Source organism: Miniopterus natalensis, chromosome 13 (genome assembly GCF_054644295.1).
Source record: "Miniopterus natalensis isolate mMinNat1 chromosome 13, mMinNat1.hap1, whole genome shotgun sequence".
NCBI lineage: Eukaryota > Metazoa > Chordata > Mammalia > Chiroptera > Miniopteridae > Miniopterus > Miniopterus natalensis.
In genome coordinates, this window is record NC_142093.1 from 55,092,356 (window position 1) to 55,113,786 (window position 21,431).

Below are 21,431 nucleotides of genomic sequence, written 5' to 3' on the forward strand. Positions count from 1 at the left end.
AAGTCAAACATTACCTCAGCCAGGTTATCAACAGTGATAAATCATATTGATAGTATGTGCTTACGATACCTTGGATATATATGTACCCTAAAATGGCACTTTATCTCTGTGACCTTTCTCTCAAAACCATATTACCCACTCCAATCATGAGAAAAACATCAGACAACCTCCAATTGAGAGATATTCTACCAATTACCTGATCAGTACTTTAAAACTGTCAAGGTCATCAAAAATAAGGAAAGTCTGAGACTGTCATAGCCAAGAGTAGCCTAAGGAGACATGACAACTAAATGTAATGTAGTGTCTTAGATGGGATCCTGGAACAAAAGAAGGACATTAGGGAAAACTAAGGAAATCTGAATAAGGTATGGACTTTAGTAATAATGTACCAATACTGGTCCATTAATCATAACAAATGTGCCATGCTAATGTAAGGTGTTAATAACAGAGAAAATTGGGTATGAGGAATGTAGAAAATCTGTAGTATCCTCACAATTTTTCTGTAAATCTAAAAGTGTTCTAAAACACAAAGTTTATTTTAAAAACAACTGTATTTTCGTATCAAGCAATAAACAATCAGAAAGTGAAGTTTTAAGATTCCATTTACAACAGCATCAAAAAATCGGAAATACTTAACAATAAATCTGACAAAAGAAGCATAAGACCTGTACACTAAAAATAATAAAATATCCTACGGGAAATTAAAGATCTAAGGAAAAGGGAGAGAGATACTGTGTTCATGAGTGGGAACACTTGATATCCTTTAGATGTCATTCCCCCAATTCCAATTAAATTCCCAATCAGGCTTATTTGTATATTTGTGAAGCTAATTCAAAGCTAATTCCAAAATTAAGCTGCAAAGGAACCAGGATAGCCAAAAGAACTTTGAGAAAGAACAAAGTTGGAGGACTAGCACTACCTAATTTGAAGACTTAAAACAAACTAATTGGGAGAGTTGTATTTCGCATCAAGATATATAAATAGATCCATTGAACAAAATAGATAACCAAGAAACAAACCTACACTTGTATGGACAACTGACTTTCTACAAGGGTAGAAAACAATTCAATGTAGAAAGGGTAGTTTTTCAACAAATGGTGCTGGAACAATTAGATATCCATATGCAAAAAAGTAAACTTTGATCTATGTCTAGTACTATACACAAAAAGTAACTTGAAATGGATCACAGATTTAAATTTAGGAGTTAAAACTATAAAACTGATAGAAGAAAACATGCAAGAAAATCTCAGTTACCTTAGGTTTAATGATCTCTTTAAAAGAGCACAAAAAGTGGGATTTGAATTTCTGAAAATGAATAAATTTCATTTAATGAAAATCAAGAACATATGCTCCTTAAAAGACGTTGTCAAGAAAATGAAAAGGCAAGCCACAAACAGGGAGAAAATATGTACAAAACATATACCTGACAAAGGACTTATATCTAAAATACTGAAAAAATGTTCATGACTTAATAATTATATCACAACTCAATAAAAGTGTGCAAAACATTTGAACAGACACTAAGGAAGATATATGGAAGGCCCATAGCATATGAACAGAAACGTGAAATCGTTAGTCACTGGGAAAAGCAAATTAAAACCATAATATACCTATTAGAATAGCTAAAATTAAGATACCACACACCAAGTGTTGGTGAGGATATGGAACAACCAAAACATTCATTCACTGGTGGTGCCAATGTAAAATAAAATAGGACAACCACTTTGGAAAACAGTTTAATGGTTTCTTCAAAAGTTAAACATATATCCATCACATGACTCAGTCACTCTATTTACTCTTCAGGATTTATCCAAGAGAAATAAAAGCATATGTCCATACAAAGACTCACAGAAGAACATTCATAAGTTTTATTTGTTTAGGCCGAAACAGCAAACAACCAAAATGTCTATGACCTATATCCATACAATGGATACTACTCAGTGATAAACAGAAATAAATTCTTGTTTATATGTGATGACAGGGATAAATCTCAGAATATCCTAACAAAAGTATACGGTATGATTTCATTTATATACCATTTTTAAAAATACAAACAAATTTCTATGACAGACAGCAAATCAGTGGTTGCCTAGGGATTAGCAAGGTACAGGACAGGGGACAGAGGCCATGAGGAAACTTTTGGGAGCAATGGTTAGGGATACTATCCTGATTGGGGTGACAGTTATACAGGTACATACATATGTCAAAATAGACCAAACTTCAATAATACTATTAAAAAAAAACGTAAACCAAAAAAGTCTCCAATTCTACATCTACCTGTTAGAGTATTTTAATAAACTGCTAAAATGCTTTCAAAGAACTTCTGAAGAGATGGGAAAATGCTTATGGTACACAATTAAGTGAAACTGCTCAAATATATAACTGAATATAGGATGAAGTCAATTACACAGAATGTTTATACACACAGATAAAAATACTTCTGGTTAGAAACAGACCTACATTAATAATAGTCTTCCCTGGGTTATGGAATCATGGGTGATTTCCTTTACACTTGATTTTCCAAGGCTTTCTTTGTTGATGTTGTTTTATTTCATTATTATTTTTATTTTACCTGAAACCTCAATGTCCTTTTAAGCCAGAAATTAACAAAGATGAAGGGAGGAATTTGAGTGATGATCTACCCTGACAAGTGACTCCAATGTACACACCACAGACCCTTGAAAGATCACAGAGAAGACTCCGGGAACTCATATATGTGAACCAAGTATTATCCATAACTTAGTAATTTGTTTCACACATACGTGAGCTACTATTTTTCAGACGCTCACAGACACACTGAAAAGCAACCTCACTGCATCTGCAGAACCTCTAGTTTCCACATCAACAGAAACTAAAAGGGAAACAAAACCATGAACACGGGGGTCATCAGAAGCTCATTCCCTTCCACTTAGTGCCTGTAGGCCACCTTCCTGGACTTTCTTCTGCTACAGCACCAGCATGCAGGAAGGGCTAAGCACAGCAGCCGGCGGCCAGTTGAAAAGTTCCATTACATGTTCCTGTTTCTCTGCTACGCCTTTTTATTATATTCTAAACCACACTTCTTCTAAGCTTTGTGTAAAGCCTGTGCTTTGTGTGTTCAACTCCACAACATAATTTAAGTTATAAAGTTAAATTAACAATCAAATGCCAAAGCCCAACGTGCTGTACCCAGAATGGCTTTGTAAAAGCTATTCTAGTTAAGCACTGAGGCTTTCTCCAGAGGTGAGATTGAGATGACTAAAGTTTGAGTTCTGGTGAAGTGTGGCACTGCCAATCTGTGATTGATCTTGGGGAAATCACTTAATGTGTGCTGAGGTTTCTACAGCTGCTTGGTAATAACCCTCCCCAAAATTAAAGTCAACAAATAATTTAATTACTGTTATAAAATACACTACAAAAAGCAGAGTTATTTATAATAAACTATTAGTTGTTCAAAGGCAATTTAGTTTACCTCAAAGAATTATTCTCTGCTTTTTGTCTGCCAAGTTCACTTTCTGTATCCATTGCTTTTCTTGCTAGTGATTTCATTTCTTTTTCCACAGTGGTTATGGTTTCCTTCATCAGAGTCATATTTGACATTTGCTCCATACGTTCATCATCAAGCTATACAAGTAGAATGACAAGGTTACTACCATCACTAAGAAAGTCTTAGTGATCTTCCTAAGGAGACATCTTCCCTTTGTAAAACTTGTATAGGACAAGATTTATACCATGAGATGATCAGGTTAGGCTTGAACGCTGTGGAAGGCTGCATGGACAGGGGACAAGAATAGTATATCCATCTACATTTTCCATCTGGTTCAATTTGACTTTAGCATACATATCCTATTTGCAAAAAAATTTCTTATTTGTTGTTCAACATTAACAAATTATAGCTATAAAGTGGAATTATGAAAAAAATTGTTTCCCCCATCTACTGCAATTTTCTACTCATTATAAAAACACAATGCAGATAAACTTATAAATATTCAATTAAATATGGTAACAGAAAGTCACATTCCCTTAATTCTGTTTATATAGTCATAATATCTCAAATAAAGCACCTCAAATCCTTGGTTAGTAAAATAGGTGATGCTTCCCAATTAAGTTCATTTACATATATTTTTCTCATTAATTTTCATTTCAACATAATTTTCTCTCCCCTATCTACTCTTTAAGTAGACTACCTCAGTTTCCCTGTATCTGGCAATGTTTTCTTTAATGACACAGAGATGAAAGTTTTGCTAAATTTCCTGAGAATGCATCCCTAATGGTTTTTTTTTTTTAAAAGAGCACACTTTGCAACCTAACATAAAAAGGATTTTACTCCCATTTTTAGAAGGGAATAAACAATGAAGAATTGACAATTTACACCATATACACACCACCTTAAGTACTTTAGGATTAGAAGCCCTATCTTAGAAAAATAATAGAACTTCTCTGAACATAAAAAGGAAAAGGGAAAGCCATTGACAGGTTATAGCCCAAAGTGCAAAAGTGACTTTTCTTTACGTTATGAACTGTACACTCCAGCTCCTCTATCCTTTGTTCCAAGTGAGCCTTCTCATTAAATGCTGTCTCTTGGGCAATCTGGTGAAAAAACAGAAACAAAACAAAGTGCTTTCAATGTCACTGCATTGTGTTTCACAAATGTTCACACAGATACAATTCTTCCAAACCTTTAGCCTTTCCCTCAGACTATCTCGTTCTGTGGTCATTCTTCGTAAATCAGTGAAGGCTACATCTCTTTCAGTCTCCACCCTCCGGAGGATGGCATGTGCTGTTGTTGATTTAGGAGACTTACAGCTTTTCATCATTTCTCGTCGAAGTCGGGCAATTTCTTCCTGCGCCTATTATTTAAATACACAGATAGACTCCTGTTGAACAAGCTTTAGAACAGACATAAATATAGCTATTTATATCCAGCCAATTAAAACCCAAACCTATTATCAACAGGCAGGGAATGGGATAATGATATAATTTGGACTGTATAAGATTGTAATCAGTATCTATTCAGCTAGTCTCCAAGTCTCAGAGAAATGCAAACCCAATTTCCAGAGCTAAGCCTTCACCAGATTCCTGGGCCTCATCTCCTGAAGTGTCTTCTAAGATATCCCAAAGTAAACTATAATTATTTCCTCCCACTTTGAATAGCACTCTGTCCACTGGCTCTTTCTCCCCTGACTTCAACCATGCACAGGGCTCCCAAATCTTGAAAAATTGTCACTTAATCCTGTTGTGCCCATTTACCATCTTATGCCACTCTCTCTTTCAAGTGTCTCTACCACGGCCTGTTCCTTACTACCCATTTTCTCACCCCACTGTAACCTGGCTCCCACACTCACCATTTTGCAGAATTTCAACTAATGACCTGCCCATACCTAATGGCCTTTTCTCAGTTCCTGTTCTTAATATTTTGGTACCATTTGACATTGTTTTCAACACCCTCTTTGAAATTTCTTTCTCCCTTGGTCTTATAACATTGTTCTGCCTTTGTTTCCTGTCTTATTTTTCTCTTTCAAATAAAAAAAACTTCCCAAGACCCTCTATTTATAGCTTTCTCATTCAAAGAACTCATCCACTTTTGAAGGCTCAAAACTCACCTCTAAGCAGATGACTTCTAAATCTACATATTCAGCTGTTGCTTTTCTCCCTACTCCAGTCACAAATTTCTTACTGTTCATGGTGATTATTACCTGAATATACTCTATCTTTCTGAAAGCAAACATCTTTTCTATCAAATCACCAATGACTTTGCTATTTCTTTTTCTATTACCACAATTCAAAACAGAACTTCAGACATTTCCATTGATCCCTCATTTTTTCTCGATTCAAATCTTCTCAAGTCTTCCTTGACAACATCCTAGTTTAGTCCCTTAATACCTCATCCATGTACTACTGCAACAGTCTTCTAAAGAGTCCATGGTTTCTCCTTCCTTCAGTTTTCTTGAAGGAAAAGTTGTTAAATATGAAGATAACATATAAAGACTACATGCGAGGATCCAAGGTGAAAGCGGACTCAGTGGAAGCTACACTGACACTCCCAGGTTCAAACTGGAATTACAACTAAAATATAGAAAAACCATCCTGAATAATCAAATGCAACTGAAGACGAGCTGGAAAGCACCCTCACAACTAAGGATAAAAAGTGGAGACCACACAGAGACTAGTAGGAAGTATGGAGGTGCCAGAGGGCTGGCTGGACTCCCACAGGCAGCAGCTGAAAGTCTGGGGGGATTTCACAGCTCTTGGGGGTACCCACTGAGAACTCTGGCATCTAAACCCCAAGCTGGGCTACCCAGCCCAGAGCTCCAGAACTGAGAAAGGTGAACACATAACATCTGGTTGTGAAATGAAGCAGAGTTTCTGTTTGCCAGGGAGAGATGGCTGAAAATAATGGTGCCCTCTTAAAGGGCCAACACAAAAAGTTTTTTGTTCATCCACTCACCTTGGGGGCTGGTAGAGGGAAGGCAGAGTGGACTAGAACAGTGTGAGGAGAATCCAGTGGGGATAGCTGGGGGAAGGGAGCTGAGACGGCACCCATTTGGACCCTAGTGCTGAGTCATCCCGCCATACAGCAGGGGACATCTTTCTCAGGCAGACATTTACCTTCCAAGCAGCTTTTGCCTGGAGGGGAAGCAACTGCCCCACCAGGATGGAAAACCTCTGGCCATAGCCTATGGAGTTTCTATAGCCTAAGGCTCCTTAAGAGACTGATAGCAATTGGCTACCCCACCCTGTGGAATTTCTACAGTCTGAGGCTCATCAAGACACTGAATAACAATAGCCTCTGGGTGTTTTGAGTCTTTGCCTGATTTGCTTCTGGACCCAGGGCTTGGAAAAGCAGACCTTGGTGTATATCTTGGTCCTGTCCTAACACGCCCAGTCCCAGCAGACGAAACTAGAAGCTCTGGAGTGTGGAAAACTTTAAACAGGGTACTCAAGGCCAGTCACAAACAGCATCTGGCATTGGCCTGCACCAGAGACCATCCAAAAGACTGGGAGTCCTAGCAGATCTACCTAATACATAGAAGCAAATCCAAACAGGCAGCCAAAATGGGGAGACAAAAAAAAACAAGCCCCAAATGAAAGAACAAGAGAAGTCTCCAGAAGAAGAGCTAACTGAAATGGAGATAAGCAATCAATCACATATAGAGTTCAGAATACTGATCATGAAGATACTCAACAGCATGAAAAAAGATATGGGAACTATGAAGGAAATTAAGAATGACATAGTAGAAATAAAAAAACACACCAAACATTATAAGGAATGAACAGAGATTAGGGGAAGCTGAGGATTGGATCAGCAAATTAGAAGACAGGGTAGAAAAAAATCACTCAATCAGAGAACCAAAAAAACCCCCACAATTAAAAAACAAGAGAACAGTTTAAGGGAGCTCTGGAACAACATAAAACATAACAATATTAGCATCATAGGGGTGCCAGAAGAGGTTGCAAGGATTAGAGAATCTGTTTGAAGAAATAATGGTAGAAAACTTCCCTAACCTGGTCAAGGAAAAAGTCACACAAGTTCAGGAGGCACAAAGAGTCCCAAGCAAGAAGAACCCAAAGAGGCCCATGCCCAGACACATCATAATTAAATGCCAAAAATTCAAGTCAGAGAGAGACTCTTAAAGGCAGTAAGAGAAAAGCAAGCTGTTACCTACAAAGGAGCTCCCCATAATGCTGTCAGCTGACTTCTCATGAGAAACTCTACAGGCCAGAAGGGAATGGCAGGAAGCATTCAAGGTAATGCAAAATAGGATCTGAAACCAATACTACTCTATCCAGCAAGGCTATCATTCAAAAATAGATGGTGAAATAAAGAGCTTTCTTAACAAAAAAAGGCTAAAGGAATTTATCACCACCAAACCAGCATTGCAGGAAATGTTAAAGGGACTGCTGTAATAAGAAGTTGAAATAAAGAGAATGAGAAACATAGGCATAAAGAAATAAAATAGCAGTAATAATTATCTATCAATAATAACCTTAAATATAAATGGTTAAATGTCCCAATTGCAAGACATAGGGTAGCTGAATGGATAAGAAAACAAGACCCAAATATATGCTGATACAAGAGACCCAACTCAGAAAAAAAGACTCACACAGGCTGGAAAGAAAAAAACAAAAACAAAACTTCTGGAGGACTTTAAAGGAGAGATCAACAGCAATACAGGCATAATAGAGGACTTTAACACCCATTGACTTTCCCAGATAGATCTTCCAGATAAAAAATCAACAAGGAAACAGTGACTCTAAATGACACACTAGATCACATGGATTTAATTGAAATTTACAGAACATTCCATTCCAAAGCTGCAGAACAGGCATTCTCCTCAAGTACACATAGAACATTCTAAAAGACAGACCACATGTTAGGACACAAAACAAGTCTCTACAAGTTTAAGAAGACTGAAATCATATCAACCATCTTCTCAAACATTTACACAATGGAATACTATGCAGCTGTAAAAACTAAGGATCCCTCCTTACCCTTTCAGACAGCATGGTGGGACCTAGACAGTAATATGCTAAGCAAAATAAGCCAGTCAGAGAAAGACAAGTGACACATGATCTTACTCATATGTGGAATCTAATGAACAAAATAGAACCAGAGACACAGAAGCAAGGAACAGACTGAGGAATCTCAGAGGGAAGGCCGGGGTGGGTGGGTGGTGGGGGAGAGATTAACATAAGAATTTATATGCATATATGCATAACCTACAGACACAGACAATAGGGAGTGAAGGGGGGAGGGGTACAGGATGGAGGAGGTCAATGGGGGAGAAAGGTGACATTTGTAATACTTTCAACAATAAAGATAAACTTAAAAAATTAAAGAAATAAAATCCATGTATGAGATAATATAAAACTGTTACCAGGTTAAAATTGTAAAAGTATGGCTTTAGTTACATTTCTTCTGTTTTAAAAACAAAACAAACAAAGAAACAACTGCCCATTACTTATAAAGCAAAGTATAAACCTCTTGTAAGGCCCAGTGACCAGGCTCCACCATATAGTCCAGAAGCTGGTAAACCACACTGGCTCACAGGCCAAATCGAGCCTGCCTCCTGTTTTTTGTAGGTCTATAAGCTAATAATGGTTTTACATTTTTAAATGGTTGAAAAAAATCAAAAGAAGAAAAATATTTCATGACAAGTAAAATAATATGAAATTCAAATTTCAGTGTCCATAAATAAAGTTGTATTGTAACAGAGCAAATGTATTCATTTATGTATTGTCCATGGGTGCTTTTGCACCACAAAGTCAAGAGCTGAATAGCTGTGACAGATCGCATGGCCTGCAGAGCCAAAGATACTTATTATCTGGGCCTTCACCGTAATATTTTAAACAAAAATAAAATTTAAAGATTAAAAAAAAAAAAAAGTATGCAGACTGCTCTACCTCTCAAGCTCAGCTCCCCCTTCCTCCACTGACTCATACCTTTGGTTCTAGTCTTTAACTGATCCACTTATCTGCTGATTTTCCTGCCTTTATCAATTTGTCTCACAGCATTCCTTTAATCTGAATGTTCCTTCCTATCCCTTTCAAGATAACAGAAATCCCATTCATACCTCCCTCAGGACTCAAACTCAACATTGTCTAGCAAAGATTTACGTGATCACCATAAAGAAAAATACCCATTTATTTTATTTTTACAATACCTTCTAGACTACTTATGCTACAGTAACAAAAAATAAAGACAATATACTTTATCTCCCCAACAAGATTGCAAAAATAGAAACCAATGTCTGTGAATGTTTTTAAACTGTGTTTCATGGCACTCCACGGCTTAATGAGGCAGCTTCTCATTAACTAATTTACACATCAAATCTCAATATAAAATAATCTGAAGAGAAGGAATATGGCAAAAATTTGAAAATCACTAACTTATAATATACTTATGCAAGTGTAGGATTTTCAAGGCAGAGGTTTCAATAAAATAATCTCATACTTTATACTAATGCACACAAGGCTTCTCATTAAAGGACCTTCCCACCCCTTAGCTGTCCTGGCCCAAAAATCATGGGTACGTACATTGACTCAGGTTTCATGGCACAGGCACAGACACAGACACCAGGGAATTCTAATCAAGCCAAGTAATCACCCCCACACTTCAGACAACGGGAATTCGAATCAAAGCGAAGCAATTACCCCACACACTTAGAAGTGGTAGCTGCTTTTTAAATTCATCTAACTAAAAACAGTAAAGCTAATTATAGAGGAGAATATCGTGTATCATCCATTAAATAGCTAATATAATGTTTAGTAAGATCTTACTAAGACTGCTGAGGAGCAGAAATTAACAAGACTGAGAATAGTGTGTGAAAGAAGACAGTACTGTGATTTAATCAAAAGGATTTCATGCTATGATATAGTAGACACTGACCATTTCTTTTATATATTAAGATATATGCCCAGACTGATCCATTTCCACATGGGCAAATTCACCTATAACAAGCTTAATTAAATGGCAAAGAGCAGATCCAAACAGGAGTCAGGAAATCTGGATTGAATCCTGATGTTTCTGGGCAAATCAGTTAACCTCATCAGCTCTGCCTTCTCACATATAAAATGAAGCAAACAGGCCTTATAATCATGGTCTCCAAAGTCACTTTAGTTATTTAAAAACAGGTCATTAAGCTTGACTTCAAACTAAAATAAAATCCACTAAAGTGAACTTTAAAACTTTGAAACAAAAAATAAAAAAAACCACCAGTATCTCCATCTTAGCCCATCATCCTGCACAAACTTGCTGTAATTCTTTAAAAAATTTGTTATTTTTAAAAGAAATTATGTTGATAATGTATGGGGTTTAATATTTGTGGATTAAAGAAACTATTTGGTTAATAGAGCTATTAATTTTAAGCTAAAAATAGAGATAAACTACAAACTGATGTTACTCTCTGAAATTAAACAAATTATATGGCAGTTTCTTAAGTGATTGATAGTACATCAAAATATGTTACTATTTTTTACTCTCCAAATTCAAATCTTTTTACCTTGAACTCAACATACCCTTCCATTGAACATTTTTCTCCGTATCTTATTCCAAACGTCAGACTATTTTCTATGTATATGATCTTTCATGGCTATGGGGATAAGATATGTGTGTGTACACATATACTGTATTGGAAATATATTTCATTAAAAATATCTTAAGAACAAAGGTAATTCTTAACTGGTAGTTAAATGAATTTGATTGGCAGGTTTAAGCATACCTAACAAATTGTGTATCTAGAATTAACTATTACTACTTACATATTTTGTTTCCTTAAAACCAAGTTTACCTGTTCATAAAGGACAAAGGTCTTGTCTCTCTCCGATGTAAGAACCTTGACATTACCCTGAATTTCTGCCAAATGTCGCTCATATTTTTCCAGCATGCACTTAAGCTCTTCGCGGTCTCGTGTTGTCCTCAAAAGGTCTACATCACAGGTTGTAACCTACAATTATTATATAAGAAATGTGAAGTTCTTCTTCGACATGATGGCAGTACACAGTCTCTAAGTACTTAAGCAAACATGATGATATAGTAAACGGAAATGATAAACAAGTTTAAAAGTCACCTCTCTTTTAAACAGCTTCATCCCAGATTGCTCCATATTTGTCTGATTAGCTCCCAACCACTACTAATGCTGGGATAAAGAACCAATTTCAATGATCCACTGTCCATCAAATAGACCTATGTATGCCTCCCAAACTCTCTGATATACCAATTCATGTCAATCAACTTGAATTATTTTCAGATTAGGTAAATCAAAGAATAAAAGTCAGTGTTTGACCAACAAACCCCAAAATATGTATAACTTTCCAAAACCTACCCGGGAAGATGGAGGTGGGTGTCTCGGACTTTTAGATCTACTTCTGATCATCTTTCTCAAGTTTTGAGCTTCACTCTCGTAGTAATCTCTGTCTGCTTCTAAAGTCTTGATAAAGGAATCAAGTCTGAAAAAAAATTTATTTTGTGTTTTTTCAATCTCTAAAATTATCTTGCCAGGGAGAAAAAATTAGGCCATTATTTCAAGCTAAACTACACCGTCATTTTCTACATGAAGTTGAACACAAGCAGGATCCTTAAAAATAATAATTGTGGTGTTTTAAAAATAACTTTAAAAAATCATACTTTAAAAAAAAGCAGTTAGAGCCCGGCTGGGCGTGGCTCAGCGGTTGAGCGTCGACCTAGGATCCAGGCAATTGGGTTCGATTCCCGGTCAGGGCACATGCCTGGGTTGCGGGCTTGATCAATGACTCTGTCATCATTGATGTTTCTCTCTCTCTCTCCTTCTCCTTTCCTCTCTCTGTAATCAATAAAGGTATATTTTTTTAAAAAAGCAGTTAGATATCTTTCTTTTCCTCCATTTCTGAATGTTCTATATTTTTATTTAACTAAAAGTACCCTTTAAATTTACTCAATAATTTTGGAAAAAAAAAAATGGTAAAGAAATTTCAGAGAGGCCAGGAATGTCTAAAGATCTAGTCACAAATCCTAGAAATAAAATTACTTTGCTTACAAAAAGTTGTATAGCATCTAAGTTTTGTTCAATAATTGTTCAAGGAATGAATAAATTAAACGAATGCTGGATATTCCATACTTATATAAACTTTCAAGTGCATTCCCATTCACTTCAGTATATTTAGAAACATTTCTTTTACAACATTTCTTTTACCAATGCTTTACTGGAAGGAAATGATAGAGATACTTACAGAGAAGGTATTTCAAATATTTTAAATAATAACATTACAGTGTCTAAATAGCAGTTTTCATTTCACATTGTTAGACAAAGAAAACATATTACTTAGAATTAAACAACAAAATCTGACTGACAGGTATTTATTACTAAGAAAAATCAAAATGAATGTGTAGACAAATGCATTTTACATTTTGAGAATGAAATTATTCAGTTATCAATTTAAATCAATTAACAGCTAAGGGCATTAACAAAACTAACCAAAAGTTCTCTCCCCCTCCATGAGAGAAAGGAGTAACAATGAAACAGCAAGCCCAGCATCAGGGCTGAGTGTAGAAAACAAACATGTTTTATTGTTCACAAAATCATGAGAGTCAAAACATATGTACAATTTTTCTTTGTTTTACTATACTAACAAAAATAAAAATTATTCCTTCACAAATATTTAAGAAAAATGTACTTACAGATCTAAGTCTTTTTATTGTATCTTCCAATACTGTTATGTTATTTTGCTGGAAAACGAGTTCAATCTGAAAATCAAGCCAGAAAAAAATTATTTGGATTTTAAATGTTTAAACTGATTTAACTGGAAAAAGAGAATCAAAAGAGTAAGCCACTTAAAAATAAAAACATACAAACAGTGAATATTTTACAAAAGAAATAATACTCTACTTCTTCACATTTCCCTACTTTTGACAGTTCCTTTACATTATCTAATGTCTTGTATAAGATATTGATTGTATTTTACCAAATGATTCCCCACAAACTGGAAAAAATGTTAATACTAATTATAATCCTGAAGATGGTAATAGGGAATAAAAGAATCATTAGAATTTTAAAAGCTTCCCCAAATCACCATAGTCAGAAGGGATTGTCTTTCCCTCTGAACTTTTAACAGTTTAGTTCAATCCAATCCACAAAAGCTTTTTGTATCAGATTTATGACATCAAACACACCCAGTTTCATAGTATAGTTACTCATAGTTATATATTTAGTGTATGACTAAATTGTATGTTCCTAGAGGCCAGTGACTGTTTTTATGCAAAGCTGTAATGGTCTTTGCTAAAAGTTGGCAAGTTAGTTTAATAATTTTCTCAATTCATAAACCTCCCCTTCATTATTCTAAACTAAAATGCACTATATTTTAAATATATTCTGGAATTACTGCATATCATTTGTTCTTTTATATATATATATATACATATATACACACACACACACACACACACACATATATATATATATATATATCTTTATTGATTTCAGAGAGAGGAAAGGAGAGAGAGAGACAGAAACATCAATGATGAGAGAGTCATTGATCAGCTGCCTTCTGCACGTCCCCGACTGGGGATTGAGCCCGCAACCTGGGCATGTGCCCTGACCAGGAATCGAACCCCAATCGCCTGGATCCTAGGTCTACGCTCAACCACTGAGCCACTCCTGGCCAAGCTCATTTGTTCTTTTGACCAAAGTACTTTTCTAAGATTTCTCTAGCAGTCAGTATTTTTATGAAATACTAAGGGTTATTATGGTATGAGACATAATTTATGTACATTTGGCTAAGCTTATACTTAGTTATTTGGGTAGGCAATTTTCAGTACTTTATACTACTATATAGACACTAAAAAAATGGATATATATTGAATTATGTGTAAAGATGTCCATACTAAATTAGTATAAAAACCGCAGAAGGTGTGCCCTAGCCAGTTTGGCTCAGTAGTTAGAGCGTCAGCCCGCAGACTGAAGAGTCTTGGGTTCGATTCCAGTCAAGGGCAATGTACTGCAGTTTCAGGCTCAATCCGTGGCCTCAGTCGGGCGTGTGCAGGAGGCAACCAATCATTGTGTCTCTTTCACATCGATGTTTCTCTTTCTCTCTCCCTTCTACTCTCTCTGAATAACATTTTATATTCTTGTAAAAAATAAATTTATACACACATATCCCAGATGCAGATGGAAGAAAACTAACAATATATAAACTGAGGAAGATGGATTATGTCTAGTTATAGCAAGGTATGATTACAGCAGATGTTATTTTATATAGGCTGAAATTTCTAATAATAGATATGTATTACTTTACATATAAAAAACATAATGCTGATTCCACTCTGAAAAACAAATTATAACTGGCCCAGGTGAAAAGATAGCTAACCTAGTGTGTTCATTTATTTGACAGTTGTTTAATGAGGACTTACTATGTGCCTGACATCGTGTTAAATGCTAGGTCTGGGGGGAATAAAACAGACAAAAAACTGCCTTCATGGAGCTGACATTCTAGTTCAAAAGAGAAAAACGAAATATATTAGGCAAAATATATGCCAGATAGTGATTGTGTCATTCAAAAAATATATAATGAGCACTCACATCTGTTGTAGGCACTTCACCTACAAAAGAAGTAGACAAAATACATCAAGATTCCTGCCTTTGGGGATCTGATATTCCAGCTGATAGACAATAAAAAATACCTAACAAATAAATTATATAGTACACTAGAAAAAAAGAGCAGAGTTAAGGATATTAGGGGTGTTTTGAGGAAGAGGTTAGAATTTGAAATAGGGTGACCAGGGAAATCAATGAAAGGAGCCCTTTGAGCAAAGACTTAAAGGAGGGAGGCAACCAGATAAAAATCTGAGAGAACATTCCAGGCAGAAGATACAGCTTATAGCAAAGGTCCTAAGGCCAAAGATGTTTGCTAAATTCCAAGGAATAGTAAGGAGGCTAGTGAGGCTGGAGCAGAGGGAGGGAGGGATAAGTAGTAGGAAAGGGCTACAGAGAAAAATAAAGCAAAGTGTGTGTGTGTGTGTGTGTGTGTAAGAGGGGGGGTTAAAACTTAAATAAGCTTTACCTTTGCCTTCTACATGGTAGGTTCTGAGATATTTTCATTGACTGAACCACATACAAAAGGTAACAATAATGACAGTAGCTACCAGAGAGCCAGTCTAATAATGGCCTCTATGTGAATTAAAAACATAAATTCTATCAAGAAACTAGTACTGGTGAAATTGCAATTCTGCTTCTTCATACTTCAAAAGGTTGTGTTCAATCATCTGGGAAACATTGTTTTAAGACATGAATGATAAATGACCCAAAATGAGAAGACAAAAGGAGGCATATAGTTGTGGTTTTTAATGTCCACAAATTCTGACATCTCTTCCACCAAAGATGGAGCCTGACTGCCCTCCTCTTAAGTATGGGCTGCACTTAGCGACTCACATCTAATGAAAGGATGTGGTGGTGTATAACGTGAGACTGGATCATAATAGGCATTACAGAGTCCTCCTTGCTGTCTCTCTTGGATCACTGGCTTGCAGACAAGCCAGCTGCCATAAAGAATATATTGAAGAACACCAGGGAAAGGTCCACCAGGCAAGGAGCCGAGGCTTCCTGCCAAAAGCCAACAGCCATCTGAGTAAGCCACACCTTGCTGAACAGCTATTTTGAGCCAGACTCGCCCATGAGGCAGTATATTTTTCCACACTTGAATATTAAAGGAAAGCATTCGAATAAACTTAAATGTATTTTAGTCATATTTTGTATTTATATTACCATATGTCAAAATTAAACGTGTTGCATATGTGTTAATATTTACATACATATTGTGTTTCACTATGTGTCCCTTAGAAGACCATAATTTACACGACCTAACGGGATTTTTTTTACCACTGGTTACTATGTTTTGTAATATATGATCTCGCAGCTCTTATAATCTGAGCCTAAACAAAGATAACTTAGAAACAGTCTAGATCACTCTTTCAAGACTCTACATTGATACTTAAATTAATGTAAGTGCAGACACGAGTTATCTTGTGACCTGTCAATGACATTTGGGAATGGGAACATGAGTATACTTGTAACCAGTCAGCAAGGTATTAAAAGCAAAATTCCAGTACCAGTCAAGCAATGACTGCAGCCTAGCCGTCATCTTGATTACAACTCACGAGAAACCATGAACCAGAATGACTCAGCTAAGCTGCTACTACTGAAACTTCAAGATATAAATGTTTGTCATTTAAGGCCATTAAGGTTTAGGGGTAATTTGTTACATAGCAATAGATAATACAATAGTAAATATTCAAAACATTTTTATGGAATGATGGAAGAAGTTACTCTTTAAAAAGCTGACCTTTGAAAAATGACTAAAAGTGGATTTCAAGATGGCTGCAGAGTAGGTGGAAGCTACACACACCTGCTCCTGGCCCCAAACTGGATTTACAGCTAAATTATAGAGCAATAGTCCTGAATAACCAAATGAAGGCTACCTGAACTAAAATATTATAACCAAGTATTTACAGGATAAGCCACATAGAGACTGGTAAGAAGGGCAGAGACATGGAAAGGGCTAGCCTCCACACCCAGGTGTGGTGGCTGAGAAGCCAGAAGGGTATCGTGCTGCAAAACTCCCTTCCCCCAGTGCCTGGGGTGTCAACTCCACACAGGGATCCCAAACCCAGAACAACAGAGATGGAAGAGGAGCACACATAGCATCTGGAGGTGAAAATGAGAGGGGATTCAGTCCACTTGGGAGACCCAGATGCCACCTTCCCAGGGGTGAGCACTCCTATTGTTACAGCACTAGCCTGGGGAGTGCACTGCCTGGTCTCCAACTGTGGGCTAGACCACTGTGGCATACTCAGATTGTCCAGAGGAGTCACCCAGCACTGACTTTAGGGGCCCTTTTTTTCTGGGGAGGTTCTTGGAGGAGACTCAGACAGTGACTAAAATGTACAGCTTTGGAAAGAGGGCTAGTCTCCTCTACCTTAAGTGCACAGCCAGTACCCTTCCCCCCATATGCCAAATCACTTGGTGGGCCCCATCCTACTGAGTTCACCCACACAGGAAAACTGGTGTGCCACATACAGCTGGGACTTTCAGAGCATGTTTCCTGGGAAAGCTTTTGAATGGGAACCAGACAGGCAGGTGCTGGGGTGTGCGGCTATAATGCTGGGCTTGGGGGGGTACTCCAATCTCCCCTACAAGCTCAGCCTGCACTACCCTGTGAAGGGGAAGTGCCCACCCCCTTCCTACAGGCTTGTGGGCACCACACTCAACAGGAGACTGTTTGGACCAAGGCTGTCAAGTCCCAGATACACCACCCCACTGCTCTGTTCTGCAGGGGGAAGGGAGAGCTGCTCAGAGCTAAGTGTAAGGATCTTGGAGGTTATTGTCTGGAACCAGGATGAAGTACTTAGTCTCCTTCTGCAGGCTGGGCTGGCATCATCCCCAATGGGAGACTCTTTTTCTCTGTACCCTGAGCTCAGGATGGCTGAGCTTGATCCTGCAGAGGGGATGGCTAGCTGCACCCAACCCGAACCTGTGGCATGCCCCTCCTGGGGGAACTAGAGTTGGAGACTCTGGCAGAGACTGAGTGGTTTGGCTCTGAAAGTTCTCCTCCTTAAGTGCCTGTGTGACCCCCAAGCAGGGGACCCACTGGCCCTGTCCTTCCGACCCCAGATTCCCCACCATACCGAGCTTGCAACCTGTAGAAGGGTCTCTGGTTTATGGCCAGCCTGAGCCCATGCTATAATCTTTCTTTGGAAGGCTCTGGAGGAAGACAAGGCAACCTCAGGAGTTTCAGTAGCTGACAGGTGGAGACGGACCTCAGGGAGCCTCGGGCATTTTACAGCTCTGTCCCCAGCTCTAAGCTGGAGGATGCCAACCCTTATACACAAATTGACCCCTCCCACACATACACAGGTCCAGTATACACAGCCACAAACAGTGAACAGTGTGGTAGCTCCAAAGAGGTAGCCAAGGCTGATTAAATACCAAGTCTGACATTGACCTGTATGTGAGCCTCACCTAAGTGGACCCAGAAACAACATAACCAGCGGTGGGCTCCAAACCACACCAGACCTAGACCCAACTAGCCACACAGGTGGCACACACTCAAAAGGGGATTTGGGCAGGTACCAGACTCTGAAGGGAACAACTCTGCCTTGGGAGGAATGCCACTGTACAGCTTCTTATACACAGTGATCAAGGTTTACCCTTATATCCAGTTAGCCTGAAGGGTTAACTCAAAGCACAAATGGGCCAAAAATATTCAAGACTCAACTATAATAGGAGGGTGCACATAACCCACAAGAAACATACCTGAAGCATGGTGCTCAGGTGATATGAAAGATTGTGCCACTGAGCCTGACAAAACACCTTCATCATAAAGCATCATAAAAAGTTTGGGACTCATAGTAGATGTATCTAATACATAGAGACAAAATAGAAAGACAAAGAAACATGACGCAAATGAAAGAACAAGAGAAATCAGCACAGAAGAATTAAATGAAATGGAAGCAACTAAAACACTAGATTCAGAGTTTAAAACAATGGTTATAAGGATGCACAAGAACCTTAGGGGGAGAATGGATGATCTTAGTGAAAATGTAGACAAAGAGATAGTAAGCATTAAAAAGGACATAGAAACCATAAAAAAGCAGCAGTCAGAAATGAAGATTACAATATCTGAAATAAAGAATACAAAGGAAGAGCCCTAGCTGGTTTGGCTCAGTGGTTAAGAGTGCTGGCACGCAGACTAAAGGGTCTTGGGTTCGATTCCAGTCAAGGGCAAGTACCTTGGCTGCAGGCTTCATCTGGGCCCTGGTCGGGATGTGTGCAGTAGGCAACCAATCATTGTGTCTCTCTCACATCAACGTTTTTTTTCCTCTCCCTCTCTATCCCTCCCTCCCTTCCTCCCTTCCACTCTCTGGAAAAAACATCCTTAGGTGAGGATGGATAAATCAATGGAAAAAATCCTTAGGTGAGAATTAAAAAAGAAAAAGAATACACTAGAAGGAATAAAGAGCAGAGAATCAAAACAGCAATTTAGAAAACCAGGTAACTGTAAGCACCCATGCAGAGCATCAAAAAGAAAACAGAATTTTAAAAAATGAGACAAGTCTAAGCAACCTCTGGGACAACATCAAGCTTAACAACATCCACATCATAGGGGTGACAAAGAAGAAGAGAAGAGTGAGCAAGGGATAGAGAACCTGTTTAAAGAAATAATGGCTGAAAACTTCCCTAACCTGGTGAAAGGAAAAGTTACACAAGCTCAGGAAGCATACCCAAAGATCCCCACACCAAAACAATCATAATGAAAATGCCACAGAGAGAATCCTCAAAGCAGCAAGACCTACAAAGGGGCTCCCATGTCAGCTGATTTCTCAACAGAAACACTTCAGAACAGAAGAGACTGGCATTAAATGCTAAAAGTGATTAAAAAAAAGGCAAGGACCTACAACCAAGACTACCATATCCAGCAAGGCTATAATTTAAAATTGAGGTGAAAATAAAGAGCTACACAGACCGCCCCCCCCCAAAAAAAAGGTAAAGGAGTTCATTACCACCAAATCAATATTACAAAAAGTGAAAAAGGGCCTACTTTAAGAAGAAGAAAGAAAAAGCCATCAAGAGAGGGAAGTACATAGGTATAAAGAATAAAATGGCAATAAATAAGTAGCTATCAATAATAAGCTCAAATGTAAAAGGATTAAATGCTCCAATCAAAAGATAAAGAGTACATGAATGGATAAGGAAATGTGACCCATATATATGCTGTCTACAAAAGACCCACTTCAGAACAAAAAATACACACAGACTGAAAGTGAAGGGATGAAAAAAAATATTTCATGCAAATGGAAACAACAAAAGCTGGGGTAGCAGTACTTATATTTCACAAAACAGACTTCAAAACAAAGACCATAAAGGAGACAAAGAAGGTCACTAGATAATGCTGAAAGGATGGATCCAACAAGAGGATATAATCCTGGTAAACATAAATGCATCCCAACATAGGAGCACCTAAATATATAAAGCTAATCTTGGTGGATATTAAGGGGGAGATCAACAGCAATACTGTCATAGTAGGGAATTTTAACACCCTACTGTCATTAATGGGTAGATCTTCCACACAAAAATCAATGAGGCAATAGCAACCTTAAATGACACACTAGATCAGGTAGATTTAGTTGATATTTACAAAACATTTTGTCCCAAAGCAGCAGAAAATACAATCTTCTCAAGAGCACATGGAACATTCGGAAAGACAGACCACATGCTAGGACACAAAATAAGTCTTAACAAGTTCAAGAACATTGAAATCATATCAAGCATCTTCTTGGATCACAATGGCATGAAAACAGAAATCAACTATAATAAAAAACAGTCAAACACATGGAGGCTAAATAGCATGTTATTAAATAATGAATGGGTTAAAAATAAGATGTAGGAAGAAATAAAAAATTACCTGGAAACAAATGAAAATAAACACAACCAACCAAAAATGTATGGAACACAGCAAAAGCAGTCCTGAGAGGGAAGTTGATAGCATTACAGGCCTACCTCAAGAAGTAAGAAAAATCTCAAATAAATAATCTAACCCTACACCTAAAAGGATTAGGAAAAAAACAACAAAGCCCAGAGTAGAACGAAGGAAGTAATAAAGATCAGAATGGAAATAAATGACATAGAGATGGAAAAAAAATACCAAAGATCAATGAAATCAAGAACTGGTTCTTTGAGAAGATAAACAAGACTGATGAACCTTTAACTAGACTCATCAAGAAAAAAAGAGAGAGGACTCAAATAAATAAAATCAGAAATGAAAGAGGAGAAGTAAAAACTAATAGCAAAGAAATACAAAGGATGGTAAGAAAATACTATGCCAAAGAATTGAACAACCTGTGTGAAATGGAGAAATTCCTAAAAACATACAATCTTCCAAAAGTAAATCAGGAAGATTAAGAAAACCTGAATAAACTGATTACA

At 37.4% G+C, this 21,431-nt stretch overlaps 1 protein-coding gene across 8 annotated transcripts in view; it reads right to left on the reverse strand.

Moving 5' to 3' along the window:
* Positions 1-21,431, reverse strand: part of LOC107545544 (testis-specific gene 10 protein) — a 103,070-nt gene that overhangs the window by 70,976 nt on the left and 10,663 nt on the right. For 5 of the 8 annotated variants that reach the window (XM_087823718.1, XM_087823719.1, XM_087823720.1 and 2 more), the window contains 6 exons: positions 13,136-13,201; positions 11,805-11,928; positions 11,271-11,426; positions 4,659-4,829; positions 4,492-4,569; positions 3,452-3,603 (listed from right to left, as the gene is read on the reverse strand). In XM_087823718.1, coding sequence (XP_087679844.1) covers positions 3,452-3,603; positions 4,492-4,569; positions 4,659-4,829; positions 11,271-11,426; positions 11,805-11,855 — 608 coding nt within the window. In that variant the 5' untranslated portion in view covers positions 11,856-11,928; positions 13,136-13,201. Of the gene's footprint in view, positions 1-3,451; positions 3,604-4,491; positions 4,570-4,658; positions 4,830-11,270; positions 11,427-11,804; positions 11,929-13,135; positions 13,202-21,431 lie in introns of those variants that run through there. The other 3 variants (XM_087823722.1, XM_087823724.1, XM_087823721.1) reach the window with 3 other exon arrangements.